Source organism: Drosophila eugracilis, unplaced genomic scaffold (assembly GCF_018153835.1).
Source record: "Drosophila eugracilis isolate 14026-0451.02 unplaced genomic scaffold, ASM1815383v1 contig_75, whole genome shotgun sequence".
In the NCBI taxonomy this organism is placed as follows: Eukaryota; Metazoa; Arthropoda; class Insecta; order Diptera; family Drosophilidae; genus Drosophila; species Drosophila eugracilis.
Genome location: NW_024573645.1, coordinates 3095252 through 3110281, shown reverse-complemented (window position 1 = coordinate 3110281; position 15030 = coordinate 3095252). Strand labels below are relative to the sequence as shown.

Below are 15030 nucleotides of genomic sequence, written 5' to 3'. Positions count from 1 at the left end.
GTCAACTTGCCGCTGGAAAAAACAAGAAATTTACAAGTCATCGGCAGAGCAGAGAGTTTGCCAAAAAGATCGGCTTTAATTGTATTTAAACAAAGATATAAATTTAACAAGAGTAGGTAAGCTTAGGTAACCAGATATGGCTCAGACTCTGGAGGATAAATCGATTTGGGAGGACGGCGAGGAGTCGCTGGGCGAAGAGGTGATGCGTATGTCCACCGATGAGATTGTGAGCAGGACTCGCTTGATGGACAATGAGATCAAGATCATGAAGAGCGAGGTAATGCGCATCACGCATGAAATCCAAGCTCAGAACGAAAAGATCAAGGACAACACTGAGAAGATAAAGGTAAGGATCACCGTGAGACTATCTTCACCACCAACTATTTTCATCCGTAACACATTTCACCCAATAGGTTAACAAGACGCTTCCTTACCTGGTTTCTAATGTCATAGAGCTGCTGGATGTGGATCCCCAGGAGGAGGAGGACGACGGTTCGGTGACCGTATTGGATAACCAGCGTAAGGGCAAGTGCGCCGTCATCAAAACATCCACTCGACAGGCTTATTTCCTGCCCGTCATCGGCCTGGTGGATGCCGAAAAACTGAAGCCAGGTGATTTGGTTGGCGTCAATAAAGACTCTTACTTGATCCTGGAGACCTTGCCAGCGGAGTACGATGCCCGCGTCAAGGCCATGGAGGTGGATGAGCGTCCAACAGAACAATACTCTGACATTGGTGGCTTGGACAAGCAGATCCAAGAGCTTATCGAGGCAGTTGTGCTGCCCATGACCCACAAGGAAAAATTCAAAAACCTTGGCATTCACCCTCCTAAAGGTGGGTTTTTGACTCTAATTGGAAAGTATTCTTCAACTATATTAATTGTTGCTCTTTTAGGTGTTCTCTTGTATGGTCCTCCTGGTACTGGTAAAACTTTGCTGGCTCGTGCCTGCGCCGCTCAGACCAAGTCAACCTTCCTCAAACTGGCCGGCCCCCAGCTCGTGCAGATGTTTATTGGTGATGGCGCCAAGCTGGTGCGCGATGCCTTCGCTCTTGCCAAGGAGAAGGCTCCTGCCATTATCTTCATCGATGAATTGGACGCCATTGGTACCAAGCGATTCGATTCAGAGAAGGCCGGTGATCGCGAGGTACAGCGAACCATGTTGGAGCTCCTTAACCAGCTGGATGGATTCAGCTCCACGGCAGACATCAAGGTAATTGCGGCCACTAATCGTGTCGATATTTTGGATCCAGCTCTGCTGCGGTCAGGTCGTCTGGATCGTAAGATTGAGTTCCCACATCCCAACGAAGAGGCCCGTGCCCGTATTATGCAGATCCACTCACGTAAAATGAACGTTAGCAACGATGTAAATTTCGAAGAGCTGTCCCGATCGACGGATGACTTTAACGGCGCTCAGTGTAAAGCTGTATGTGTTGAAGCCGGTATGATAGCCCTGCGCCGATCCGCCAATTCTGTTACGCACGAGGACTTCATGGACGCCATCATGGAAGTGCAGGCGAAGAAGAAGGCTAATCTTAACTACTACGCTTAGGCTAGAAATTTGCAGTTTAACTCCACATTGTCCGCTCCCATTAAAATAAACCATGAAAATATAACATTCTTCAGTTTATCAATCAAAGTTTTATGCTGAAGATTTCCCAACTGGCATCAATGCAGGGATTAAATAAACGAAAAGTATAAAAATTAACTAATTCCATTTATGAAAATGGTTCGTACTGAAATTTTATATGATTTTTTTCACTTTTGGCTTCAAATTTAATCCCAAAAATTATTTGATGGATAAACTTTCCAAAATAAACAAAAATTTATATCAAATGTCGATCGATTCATTGGTTTATCAGTACAACATTCACATTCTGAGTACGATATTTTTTAAATATCTAAAAAGGTCGGTTTTAGAATTAATAAAAAATATTAAATCGGGCGAAATTAGATGATAAATATTTACACGCACACTAATTAACCTAGAGGGATGATTAACCAATTCACTAAGACTAACCAGAGGGATCGAGTGTGTTTGCGCCATCAGGCGCCGCAGATGTGGAACTACTGCTACCTTGAGACGCTGCGCCGACGTTTGATGAGGTCGTCGCGGGGTTTTCCGTTGATGAGGTCGAGGGGACTGCGTCTTGAGGAGAAGCGGCGGTGGCAGTTGGGGCTCTCACTGAAGCTCCACCATCAACAACTCCAGCTACACCTGGTGCTTCGGCTCCCACTGGAGCCAAATTAACTGGCGCAGCAGCTATATCATCAGCAGCTGGCTGATGAGCTGGCTGATCCGGTTGTTGGAATGGTCGCCTCATGTACATGATGATACCCAGCAGTAAAGTCAAAACGGTTATCATGTACAAATCCCAATTGGCAGCAATGTTTTCATCCATGTAGAAGATGAATCTGTATGGCGACTGGAGAAGAATACAATTATAAAGACGTTGTCCATAGATTATCTATAAAGACTCACCTCCTTGATTGATTCAATTTTAGCCAGCATTTGCAACTTGAAAAGAGCAATGGCCACTGGCACTTTAGCGTCCGAGTTGGTCTCGGCAGCCAAATCATATAATCTCTTGGCTAAGTGCCAGTCCTTCTTCATGCCAAGCCCCTGCTCATGCATATAGCCTAGGTTGAACATGGCCTGGGCATTATACTGCTGCTCCGATGCTTTTCTGTGGGATTTAAATCGATTTGAAAACGTTAAGCTAGTTGTAATTTACATTTAACTAACCTGTAAAGAGCGGCTGCGGTCTCAAAGTCTGTTGACGTACCCCAGCCGTAGTAATAATAGTCGCCCAGCTTCACTTGGGCAGCAGAGTAGCCCTGGCCGGCTGCCCGTTTCCAATAGTAAAATGCACGGATAAGATCTTCGTGCCGATCGTTGAACACATGAACCTCCTCGCGGTCAAGCAAAAAGGCAGCATTACTTTGGGCCACCTCATAGCCCACTTCGGCCATCAGCGAATATTGCATGTAAGCCTCATCGATGCGATTCTTCTTGTAATCGCTGTAGGCGTGCATCAGTCGGCTGCTCCAACGTCCACGCTCTGAGACGGTCTTGAAGAACTGGAATAAAACCATTTTAAACCTGTTAGTAACTGATTAGCATTCGAAGTGTGCAATAAACTTACTTCTACGGCTGTCGGACAAGAACGTAGCATTCCCATGCCGAAGGCATTCATCACTCCAAGATTATAGTAAGCTAAAACATGACCTGACTGGGTGGCCAGGTTGAAATACTTGAGGGCCAGCTTGTAGTCAGTTTTGACGCCATTTCCAGCTGTAATAAAATTGAAATCAGAATAAAGATAAATCATTTTACCATTATTTAGCTTACTGAAATACATGTTGCCCAGTTGCAGCTGTCCATCCACCCATCCTTGATCGGCAGCCTGGGTGAAGTAGGACAAGGCCTTAATGGAGTCCTTGGGTACGCCTAGACCTTTAAGGTACATGAGACCCAATCCACTTTGACCCACTGGATCTCCCATTTCAGAGGCCTTGGTAAAGTACTAAAGAACAAAGAATACAAAACAAAAATTAGCAAATAATTTGTTGTTATCAATTATTTTCCAACCTTAAATGCCGTATCATTATCTGCCTTGATTTGCTCGCTTCCCTCCAGATAAAGCTTGCCGAGGAATGCGAAGCCAATTGCATTGCCGGCATTGGCAGCCTGTGTGAAATACTCCAAAGCCTTTTGGTGGTCCTGCTGGGTGGCCTTGCCACCCTGGTAATAGAGCTGTCCTAATCCCACCTGAGACTGGACGTCGCCCTTGTCGGCCAGCAATTGGTAATAGTCCACAATTTCGGCTTCATGACTACCGGGATTCTCCAGTTCGTCCAACAATCGAACTCGATGCACAATTGGTCCATTGGCGAAGGTAATCTTGGAAGCAACCTTTTTGGCCACTCGCTTGTACTGGATCAGCGCCTTTTCACAGCTAACAGGGACATTTATGCCATACAGATAGCGATAACCCATGGCCATTTGAGCCAAAGTGTTGTCACCCAGCGCAGCCAGGTTGTAATGGATTAGGGCCAAGGGTTGGCTTACATTCTTGCCACCCACTCCCGACGAATACAGGAATCCCAGACCCATATGAGCCTCTGGGACACCCTCATTGGCTAGACTCTCAAACTCATCTGCAGCATGATTAAAATCGAAATCCATCCAGTGACCCAGGAGGACGGCCCAAGCCAGTTCCGCCCTAGCCTTGAGGTGGTTAAAGGCGGCAGCCTTTTTGAGCAAAGTGAACGCCACTCTTTTATCCGTTTGCGGCTTGGCCAGCATGTCCATGGCGTTGTTGTACATGGTTTGAGCTAAAAGTATTAGGTTTAGCAACGGCATTAGATGAGTACAAGAAGTCTACTTACCTTCAATTTGCTCTGGGGTTAGTTCCACCACCTCAGTGGGCTTGCGTTTGGCTTCAAGTCGCTCGATCTCGGCCTTCAACTTTTGCTGTCTCATCAGACTGTCGTTCCAAAGACGTTCGAGCAGAGCAGCAGGCATTACCTTGGTCCTTGGAGCAAACTCCGTCGAGTCCTTGGGCTTGGCCGCTTTGCGTTCGTTGCTTTCTACAGGAGCCCGTGGCTCTGACTCTGCCGTGGTCACCTCCTCCGCCTCTGCTTGCGTGGAGGGCTCATTGGGCAAAGTTGGGGTGGCTGTGCCTGTGCCAGTGCCCAGACCCGTTCCTGTTCCAGTAACCGTTCCCGTACTGCTGCCTGTGGCTTCTGTATTCGGCCCTTGTAGCTCCTCCGCCCGCAGCTGCCAGGCCAGGAGCAGCGCTAGCAGGCACATCCAACTATTGGCCTTCATCGTTATCTATTTGTATTTTCGTTGGCGGGGAATGGTGATGTCGCTTAATGGGATTTACACCAATAATTTTGATCTACGTCTATTCCCTCTTCTATCTGCTGCTCTTCCACTTCTCTGACGTGTTGTGTTATTTACTTCTTCTTCAGGACGCAACGCCACCGGACCGATTTTATTGGTTTTTCTTAGTGCTTTCGTTCGACTTATTAGTAGCTCATTTTAGCCACCTTGTCTTGGTGGTTGGAATGCCTTGGGTGTCTTTCCTTAATTTTTCACACGTAAGATTCTTTTTTAATCTTTTTTTGTTGCACCGCGCCAGTGTTGTAAAGCACCGCAATGAAAACAGTCGTGGTCATGGGCAGTTTCAAAAATATATAAGGGGGGTTAACCCGGCCAGCTTGAGCACTAAATATTACTTTTTGCGAGATTATTTTAAGGCAAGTTAATAATGAATTTATTTGTGCTTTAATATAACAAAAATCGAAATTACACTTCACGATTAAATGTAATTACAATTTTTGAAAAAACTAATAGTTTGATTAAGTTGCGCATTTAAGTTGATTTATTTAAAGAAATCAAAGCCGCTAAATCATACATTAAATTTATTATATAGTTTTTGAATAATTTTATTTCATTGTATATATCATACAAATTATTTTACTAAAATATTATAATTAAAACAAAGCAATATTTCTCCTGCCTCCTTTGATTATTAGGAATCTAATGAGCCCCTTTTGGGGGTATTGAGATATACATAGCTGTCCAGTTACGCCTCTGCACTCTCGCCTGTTGTTTCGTTATGCAAAGGGACCCACAGATTTAACAGAAAGGAATCTGAATGTGGAGCTGTTGACGTCTGGTCGAAGGTGATAATTCGGAGCGGGACTAATTAGAATACGAGGAAGGTTTAAGACCCGTGAATCACTCACTTTTGTGTCGATCGTTCCCGCCAGTCAGCCATTGAGCAGCCGGCATGGAGATGAGTGTAAGTAGAAGCTGCGTGCCAGACACCCAAACCCAAAACCCAAACCAAAAACAGAAACCAGTTCCAAGCCGCGCTTTAAGCGAGTCAGTCGTACAACGAATCACTATTTAAGTTCGACTGCCAGCGCTGGTGAAAGTTACAGCTGTCGCGTTTGCCCCCCTGGCCAAATACTCACCTTTCCCCGTGTATTCTTATCCTCCATCGGACATCTGTGATTCCAGGCTGCCATGTTTGCACGTGTGTCCTTCTACCCCACCCTGCTGTACAATGTCCTGATGGAGAAGGCTTCCGCCAGGAATTGGTACGATCGCATCGACGAGCATGTGATACTGGGAGCCCTGCCCTTTCGCAGCCAGGCCAATGACGTAAGTAACACGGAGATACAAGGCAGGAATCCTTTAAAATTTATGTTTAACCCCAGCTTATTGCCAAAGAGAATATGAAAGCGGTGGTCTCAATGAATGAGGACTATGAGCTAACCGCCTTCTCCAACAACACGGAGAAGTGGAGCAAGTTGGGCATAGAGTTCCTGCAGCTGGCCACCACGGACATCTTTGAGTCACCCAATCAGGAAAAGCTCTTCCGCGGCGTCGAGTTTATGAACAAATTCCTGCCCCTCAAGCAGAGGATTGGCGGTCTGAGTTCTTCCCACCTGCCGGAGAACGTGGGCTCTGTATATGTGCACTGCAAGGCGGGCAGGACGCGAAGTGCCACTTTGGTTGGCTGCTACTTAATGATGGTAGGTTAATTAGCATCTAAACGGAGTTTTTAAATGCTGATGAATCATACTTTGCAGAAGAACGGCTGGACTCCAGACCAGGCGGTGGATCACATGCGCCAGTGTAGGCCGCACATTCTGCTGCACACCAAACAATGGGATGCCCTTCGGTTATTCTACACAAACAATGTGCAGGCCAAGTCATGACCAAAACCGGACAATAGCCCAAATTTATTGTTTACAGAAGATTACCATACGTAACATAGGTGCTGTCCGTTACCCAACTATTTTAGTGCTGAATTTCTTGTTGAATATACAATTTTCTACCAACCAACAATGTGCAGCTGTTAATTTATACAATTGTTTATTTACTGCTTATCGCGAAACTATGAATAAATAACTGGTGTTTCGTGGTTCGTCAACTGGTTGCACTGGACAATTAAGCCTTTTTCTCAGCATCCTTGCCCTTGATGGCCCAGAAACGTTTGATTCCGTTAGCCAGACCCACATCATTCTGGATAAAGTAGAAGAGACCGCCCAGTGTGGCCACCGAGATGATGATCAGAGCAATGTGGGCCACCTTGGGCAGAACATTGCCCACGACAGAGGGCCGCATGTAGTCCACCACCATGGCTTCAACGCCCCTGTTTTTGGAGTATAGAAAAATGCCAATCGTGATTACCACATTCTTAACTTAGAAAGCTTAACATTTGGAGAATTTTCAATTACGAATGGGGTGATGTCTTACCAGTGGGTGTGGATGACGACGGAGATGGCCAGAAGGGCGTCCAATACCTGGGATGGGGCGATAAAGGCAGCTGGGATGATTGCCAGAAGACCGGCGGACACAACACGCTCCACAGTCCACAAAAGGGTATGACTCGATCCAGCAGCGGCCATACGAGGTGCACTTACGGAGATCTCGCGAACAGCGGGCTGAAAAAGCAGGCAGAGATTATCATTAGCTGCATGCTTTAGGCAATATTTTTAGGCACTCACCACTGCAATCTTAGCCACAGTTAGAGGCTGAACCACTGCCCTACGTTGGGCATTGGCCACCAAAGTGGAGTAACTCTTCAGGGGTGCGATACGCGCCGACTTGACGAGATTTGCGGCTAAAAGTGGATACCAACAATCGGTTTGGTTATATAATAAAAAGATGTTTTGTGGCAAATAAACGGACAACTAGCCAGCCAGTGGGTCATTACCATTGCATCGGACAGCGCCTCGCAGGAGCAGCGAGAGAGACATATTGGGATGTGTAGAAATTGAGAATTTTCAGCTCAAAATAAAAATCCTATTGCTGCGTACCGTGAGACGTTCCTTAATTGAGAAATTATTCAACACTGGGCATAAGGTGGCCAGCTATCTACGATTACTATATATACAGTACCGATATACAGTACCGGATAAAATATTGGCAGAGCTTAGAAAATCATTTTCTACCGTTAAAAATAAAATTGGTAAATACAAATGGAACATTTCCTAAGTAAAACATAACATTTGAATTGATTTAGTTTATTTATTTAGCTGATTTTATTAATTGAACAAAACATTTGAGATTCTAATGGGACGGAATGGCTGTTTGTAGATTTAAATCTAAATTGTATGGTTTGACTTACAAACTAGGTTTAAAATTTGCTTTAAACATTCGAAAATTCGCATTCAAAGGCACACAATTATTCCTAAAAGTCACTTGATAAATGGTTGTAAATTTGTAAATATCGTTGGATGGAATAGCTAAAAAAAATACTTTTGATCTTAGTAAGCTACTAAACTCCTGACCAGTGCACAGGCGACCACAACCAGACAAGTTAGTTGTAAATTAATTGTCGCTCCTCCTGCTCGGTAAAAGTCCCAGTCAAAGACAATGTTGGAGGCATCCGATGGTTTCCAGGGGTTTAACCCATCGTCGAAGAACATGGGACAATCGTCACGTTCTCGTTCATACTCCACGGCATCAATGGCCACTGCAGCGCCCTCGGAGTGGTTCCACGACGTCACATCCTGCTCCAATTTGCAGAAGGCTCCCACAGCCTGTGACATAAGGACGCGATTGAGGTCAGCGCGCTGATAAACCCAGCAGCGGTACTTTGACAGAGGATCCAAATCGTCGTAGGTGATCAGGTAGGATTTAAGATTCTCCTTCCAGAAACCAATACACTTCATGCGGTAATCGGGATCACTGTAGATATCAACGGGGCGACCCAAGTGATCCACTGACAGGCAGTAGTTTTCATCCACCGCCAGTTCCTTTTGATCAGTATCGCAGACCGACAAATCGGAGATGTTTTGCTTGCAATGGATGTCTGGACGGGGACTCAAAGTGACACCACCTAGAATTCTAAAGAAGAAAAGGTAAAAGTTTTAATATCGTAGAAGTAATTTTTATCAGTTCTATGTTAATTACATACCTCGTTCTGAATGGATGCTCTCCTCTTTGTGTAAAATTGAATTTACCGGCAACGGGGCAACGAACGGGCACTGGATTTTTGGCCAAATACAGATCATATTTCCACGCGTTTGAATTGGGGAACTGTACCCACGAGCAGACCGTACTGAAATCGTCCTTGATCACGGCCAAGCCCTTGCGGTAGCGAATAATATTGTGATGTCGAGGCATAAAGTCAAAGCATACGTAATCCTTTTGGCAACCATCGACAGTCAAACGGGCCATCATCACCCGATTACCACGCCGTTCTCGGCAAACATAGATCGTTTTACGGTACCGGGCCTTGTCCGGATAATAGGTCTCGTTGATGTGAGTCTCACTAATCGAGACATCGGCGTCGATGTTGGCAGTGTTCACCCATTCGCCGCTAAAGTTCTGGGGCAGTGTGCAACCGGGCTCAACAAACTCGGCTTTCACGGGCGTTAGCTTAAGACGCTCCGGCGAGGTTTCCGGCGTCTTTAATGTATTACACTCGGCCGTAATGGAGACACCCACATAGAGATCATCATCTCGATTTTTGAGGAAGCATCTGTACTTTTCATCCTTTCGTGATTCCTTTGTATTAGCCACAGCAAAGTAGTGGTTCTTGCCGACAAACCAATCACCCAAGCAGCTGAACTCCACGGTGCCGGTAAATGTACCCTCCATACCCTCGCACTGCTGGTAGGTTACGTTGAACTTCTGGTTCTGAATGAGAAACTGGGTGCCCGCTGTTTGACAGGACTGAATGCGAGCGTCCGGCTTATCGCACACTCCAGTGAAGCGGAATCGGTTCTGTAAGATAAAATAAATTGATATATATAAATTCGATTTTATTCTTGAGATTTCAAACTGACTTGATATGTAAAATGCCAGACGCCCTCCAGCGATGAACGACAGTTGATGGGCACAAAGTTTTCATTAAACAGCGTAATTAACTGCTGATCGTCCTTAATGCCTCGACACACATAATCCACAGTGGGTTCTTGGCCATCGGGTATGCCCACGCAGGGACCTTCAAACTTTTCGAACACATTAAGCGTGCGAATGATGGTCCTGACGCAATGGTAACAGTCCTTTGAGCGCTCCTTGAAGACGAAAGAGTATTCGTCGCCCTTGTGTTTTGTGTAGTTGATACAGTACCCTCGGCTGGACATCGAGGTGGCGTCGATTACCGTCAATGTGGGCAGGCCCGTTTCCCAGGAGAACCATGATCCCTGCAGGATCTTCGGAATTACGCAGTTGTCCCGCTGAACTAGGTTGTATTGGCCGACAGCTGTGAAATAAAGATTCGTGAATTTTGGGTGGACAATTCACATGATTCACTTGTAAGCCTTGGGTGTGGCTTGCGAATCAATTAACAAACCTGAGCCCAGAAAGCCCGCCAGGCAGATAACAACCAAATAATAATGCATTGCGAGTTTGGTGTCTTCAGAACTAGCAACCATACATATTCTATATTATTTTGCTTTTAAATGGACGGATTTATAAGCGGTTTTACTCTTAAGCAATAGCAAAACACGCAACAAACACAAGCTACAAATATTCCAGCCGATTTTTACAACACTAACTATAATAGAGCACCAACTTTACAACACTAATTAATTGGAAGTAATCGATAAAGTTAACGGTTACTCTTTCAAATTTAAAATGTGTGTTAATAATTTAAAGTATAATTTAAATATAGGTTTTTAAATAACATTTATATCGATTTCATTTCTATTAACTTTTTATTCTATTAACTAGATTGCAAGATTTATGTTTTGTATTAATCAGTAAACTGTGCCTTTTTTGTTGTTTATTTAATGATTTTTTTCATTTAATAATATCGGCAATTCTTGTTTAAAGTGATATTCGTACAGTTCTTCGTTTGTTTAAGGCCTATTCGTCTCTTGCATCTTTACGACACAACCCCAGACAACAAAGAGCTGTAAAAGATTAACCCGTCTATGTAATTTTATAAATAAATAACAGTATTGATAGTCCATATTCAATTGGAATAGGTGTTGTAATGAAGTTAAATTTTCAGAAAAAAAGTAGAAATCCGTTGTCGATTGTTTTAAACTATAAAGACAATTTAATTTCCTTAGGTAAAGATTTATTTTGTAGTTTTTTATGTATGTATTGACTTAAACACTTGGATTTTAGAGGGTTAACATTAACGGCCGTCTGGAACTGGAAAAACGAGCACAACGAACCCGAACCCGAACGCCCCCGCTATTATTCATCCCGATGCAGTTTGGACCTTTTCGTCACTTGTCACCGAATTAGCACACCAATTTTAGCAATTATCGTTGCTAATCGGGTGATTTATGGCGCGATTATGACTACTGTACAGGTATCACAGGAATGTGATTCACATGCACGGAGTTCCTAAGCGCTGCAGCCACTTATATGATCCGTTTGAACTTTGGATCCTCTTACTAGTATGAATGGCGTGTTGGCTGATAAGTCCGGCAAAGTGTCTAGGTGCACGGTGTTTGTGCCTCCGTTCGTGCCTTATCAAGATGGCAAAGGTCAGCTTGGGCTCCAAGCATGATCAGACTGGCCGATTTCAGAATCAAGTCTATATGGGAGCAGCTCGATCGGAGGCCTGCCAGTATCAATTGAGCCGGCGACAGCAACAGTTCACTCATCGATTCCGTATTCCAAAGAAATCACAACAAAAATGGGTTAGTGACATGCGCTATGAGGGAAGATTATCCCCCTTATAATAATTTGCTCCTTCTCATCCACTTAGCAACTGCAACCAGCGGGAGTGGACTCCACTTGGAGGCCGTCGATCGCATTGGCTCCATTCCCCTGGTGGAGTCCAGCGTAAAGCGAGTGGAAACCATCTACGACAAGGTCAAAAACAACAATAGGCTCTTCTCGTGGTACTTTGAGACCGCCGAGGCCACCATTTCGGCAGCCTATGAAACCATCCAGCCGGCGGTCAAGCTTTTTGAGCCCTCTATTCAGAGATTGGATAACGTAATGTGCAAAAGTCTGGACATCCTGGAGCAACGCATCCCACTGGTCTATCTGCCACCTGAAATGGTAAGAAAAGGCTGGTTACTCTCCCCAATTCCCTGACATAAGGACATCCTTCTTTTCATAAAGATGTACTGGAACACCAAAGAATATATGTCGGATCACCTAGTACGTCCAGTCCTGAAGCGCGCTGACTCTGTCAAACAGATTGGGAACGCCGTTCTGGAGAGCCCACTGACCACCTACGCCGCAGATCGCCTTGATGGAGCCTTCACAGCCGGCGACAAGTTCGTGGACAAGTACCTAGTGCCCATTCAAACGGACCAAGATCAGACCGATGGTGAGTCTTGGGGTTATCTCTTAAATGTTAACACTATGAGAGAGTTCGATTTCTGTAAAAATTTCGTATATTATTTTGATAGTTTAAACGCGATTTCTTTAAAGCAAATTTGATTTAAAAATTTTATTTATTCAAAATTATTGTAGTTCAAAAATTGCTTTCGACCCTGGATGGTCATATAACGCCGATTCGACTGCACTTAACACGAATGCTTGGCCAAAAAAGTTAGTATGATTCCTTCATGTTATAAGTTACTAAAAACATCCTTATAAATACATCAGACTATAAGAAAACTAAAAAAAACATGAATGTTTGTTGAGCAAAATCAAACCATTTTTAATGTTAATCTTTAGGCAAATCACTCCGAGATGCAGTCATCTCATAGTGTATTTTTAAATGCCGACGTTGTCGGGGAGGTTATCTCTTGGGAATTGCGAATTCATTGAAATCTAAAGCCAAAGAAAGACGTGATAAGCTCTAGCCGGGATCGGCCAAGATCCGCTCTCGTGGTTACACAGCAAAAGAAAATACAAAAATCGAATTGGCATGGAGTTGGGTACTAACACATTCGAAATATTTGCTTTCCAGCTCCGCAGGAGGATGATAACGAAGTGGTGCCGAATGAGAAGGGCGCCATTAAGGCGATCCATCACGGTCAACGATTCTCCCGCAAGCTGAAGCGCCGACTAACCCAAAGAACCATCGCCGAGGCGCGAGCCCTTAAGAAACAGAGCAAGGAGGCGATCCATGTGCTCATATATGCTGCTGAACTGGTTAGTATACAAGGTTTTCGCTCACATACCCATAAATAAAAAGAACATATGTATTTTTTAGATTGCTACCGATCCCAAACAGGCCGTTCAAAAGGCCAAGGAACTGTGGGTGTATCTGAGTGCCGATGAACCCGAGAATCAAGCCAGACCCGCTACTCTAGAACAGTTGATAGTTCTTCTAACACGTGAATCGGCCAGAAGAGTGGTGCACTTGGTGAATTTCAGTGCCCATGTGGCAGCCAATATACCCAGGTTAGTAGGACACAGAAGAAAACTTAGCTCTCCAAACTGTACCCACTTCAATTCCTACAGAAATTTGGCGCACACAACAACAGAGGTGGCTCACCAAATTATATATATCAACCACCGCATTATCACAATCTCCCGACTGGACAAGGTGAAGACCATATCCAAGGAGGAAGCCGAATCTCTCTTCAAGCGTATGCTGGCGTTCTATGGTAGCCTGCAGGGTATGACCAACAGCTACCTGGTAAGAATGAAAATCTTATTTGACTTTAAATTGAAAATCATTGAAAATGTATCCTTTAGGAACGTGTTGCCAGCTTTCTATCCGGACGCATCGAAGCCGAGAAGGTGACGGGCAGCGACAGCGCCAATTCCAATCACAGATCCTCGCGGAGAAGGCAGGAGCCGAACCATTACCCAGCCGCCCACAATAACATCAACGGCGTCTACTAGCATTGAATTCTTTATTGCAATCGTATTCTTATTTCTTATGATAGAGTTCTGTTTCTCCGTGCATATACGGAAAATTCAGTAAACTATATTGTATATCTTTTTTTTACAAAATGCATTTGCCAATAATTTAAGCCAAATATCATAGAATCTTTCTTTACAAATTTAATGGAAACTATTGCTTACCAAAATACTACGAGAAAATGATCTTCAAATCAATCAAATTACACGATGAAATATTAGCAAATCAGAAGTTATCTTACAGTCTCCTGAGGATGATTAATAGCGACATCCTTTGACATCCATGTCCATTCCAACTACATTAACTATCGATATTTAAATTAAGTGGCAGCAACACAGGTTTAAGATAACGATTCTTCAGTAAAATTTTTTAACACATTTTTTAAATTACTTAAAAAAGTTAGCTTTGTAATGCTTGAGCTCGTTTATGCTCTCCAGTATGTCGTCTAGACTACGATGGGCAAATGTCTTTTTGGGGGCGGACTTCTCAACATCAGGACTCCATCGCTTACACAGTTCCTTGATGGTGGACACATCCACGATGCGATAATGCAAATAGTCATCCACCGCTGGCATGAATCTTCTAATAAACAGCCGGTCCATGTAGACCGAGTTTCCGGCGAGGGGACAAACACGTTTTGGGATATTCGATTTGAGATATGATAGCAACAGGTCGGATGCCTGTTCGGGCTTAACATCGGAGTCCTTGCAGCGATCCACCAGACCGGATTCGTTGTGGTGCTTAATGCACCACGCGGTCATGGTGTCATAAACCTCCTGCGGATGGTTAATGGCAAAGCAGGGTCCCTCGGACTTCACGTTTAGGTCCTTGTCCGTGATGATGCAGGACACTTCCAGTATCTTGTCCTTTTCTATGTCCAACCCAGTCATCTCCAGGTCCATCCAAACGATGTCGGTATCCACGCCATCTACGCTATGGCTGCTGCTCATTTTGATAGATGAATTGGACACCACGGAACTTTGAATTCCGGGGATCCGCCTACTCACCAGCAATCCAAAACGTTGCAGTTGAGAGAGCATTTATTGTTTATGCTCGAGTTGTATTATTTAACTAGCGAAACCAGGCGGGCACCATGTGTACGATAATTATTCGATAATTCTTTGATAATAACAAGTACACCAAAGTTACGTTTTTCAACACTAAAATAAAGGAATCCTCTAATTATCTTTAAGTCTTGTGTGTGTCTTTTATTATTCTTTAAATTAATTTGTCAGCATGTGCACCTGAAAATATACTCCGCCA

At 44.2% G+C, this 15030-nt stretch overlaps 7 protein-coding genes across 8 annotated transcripts; 3 read left to right on the top strand and 4 right to left on the bottom strand.

Moving 5' to 3' along the window:
* The first annotated feature begins 8 nt into the window (after nt 1-8).
* LOC108116638 (26S proteasome regulatory subunit 6A-B) lies at nt 9-1614 on the top strand. The gene is made up of 3 exons (XM_017228618.2): nt 9-346; nt 414-834; nt 895-1614. Exons 1-3 carry the CDS (start codon nt 137-139, stop codon nt 1548-1550), a joined length of 1287 nt encoding a protein of 428 aa, XP_017084107.1. The 5' UTR covers nt 9-136; the 3' UTR covers nt 1551-1614.
* A 215-nt stretch (nt 1615-1829) lies between these two features.
* On the bottom strand, nt 1830-5175 carry LOC108116636 (protein sel-1 homolog 1). The gene is made up of 7 exons (XM_017228616.2): nt 4391-5175; nt 3591-4336; nt 3351-3525; nt 3145-3293; nt 2745-3079; nt 2481-2685; nt 1830-2424 (listed from the first exon to the last, which is right to left on the bottom strand). Exons 1-7 carry the CDS (start codon nt 4830-4832, stop codon nt 2014-2016), a joined length of 2463 nt encoding a protein of 820 aa, XP_017084105.2. The 5' UTR covers nt 4833-5175; the 3' UTR covers nt 1830-2013.
* A 414-nt stretch (nt 5176-5589) lies between these two features.
* Nucleotides 5590-6975, top strand: LOC108116702 (phosphatidylglycerophosphatase and protein-tyrosine phosphatase 1). Its single transcript, XM_017228719.2, has 4 exons — nt 5590-5814; nt 6036-6179; nt 6236-6553; nt 6611-6975. Exons 1-4 carry the CDS (start codon nt 5803-5805, stop codon nt 6737-6739), a joined length of 603 nt encoding a protein of 200 aa, XP_017084208.1. The 5' UTR covers nt 5590-5802; the 3' UTR covers nt 6740-6975.
* Nucleotides 6880-7882, bottom strand: LOC108116703 (succinate dehydrogenase [ubiquinone] cytochrome b small subunit, mitochondrial). Its single transcript, XM_017228720.2, has 4 exons — nt 7741-7882; nt 7532-7647; nt 7281-7468; nt 6880-7176 (listed from the first exon to the last, which is right to left on the bottom strand). Exons 1-4 carry the CDS (start codon nt 7781-7783, stop codon nt 6972-6974), a joined length of 552 nt encoding a protein of 183 aa, XP_017084209.2. The 5' UTR covers nt 7784-7882; the 3' UTR covers nt 6880-6971.
* A 158-nt stretch (nt 7883-8040) lies between these two features.
* LOC108116694 lies at nt 8041-10528 on the bottom strand. Its single transcript, XM_017228708.2, has 4 exons — nt 10330-10528; nt 9821-10239; nt 8947-9758; nt 8041-8876 (listed from the first exon to the last, which is right to left on the bottom strand). Exons 1-4 carry the CDS (start codon nt 10409-10411, stop codon nt 8294-8296), a joined length of 1896 nt encoding a protein of 631 aa, XP_017084197.1. The 5' UTR covers nt 10412-10528; the 3' UTR covers nt 8041-8293.
* A 1003-nt stretch (nt 10529-11531) lies between these two features.
* On the top strand, nt 11532-13885 carry LOC108116656 (lipid storage droplets surface-binding protein 1). Of its 2 annotated transcripts, XM_017228647.2 has the most exons (8): nt 11532-11635; nt 11704-12002; nt 12066-12276; nt 12423-12500; nt 12865-13049; nt 13111-13301; nt 13362-13539; nt 13599-13885. In XM_017228647.2, the coding sequence occupies exons 1-8, from the start codon at nt 11632-11634 to the stop codon at nt 13746-13748; spliced, it is 1296 nt and encodes a 431-aa protein (XP_017084136.1). In that variant the 5' UTR covers nt 11532-11631; the 3' UTR covers nt 13749-13885. The 2 variants fall into 2 exon arrangements, with proteins under 2 accessions (XP_017084136.1, XP_017084137.1); XM_017228648.2 differs by lacking the exon at nt 12423-12500 and having other exon boundaries at nt 11533-11635.
* LOC108116659 (probable oligoribonuclease) lies at nt 13743-15009 on the bottom strand. The gene has a single exon (XM_017228650.1). It carries the CDS (start codon nt 14805-14807, stop codon nt 14154-14156), a length of 654 nt encoding a protein of 217 aa, XP_017084139.1. The 5' UTR covers nt 14808-15009; the 3' UTR covers nt 13743-14153.
* Nucleotides 15010-15030: the final 21 nt, after the last annotated feature.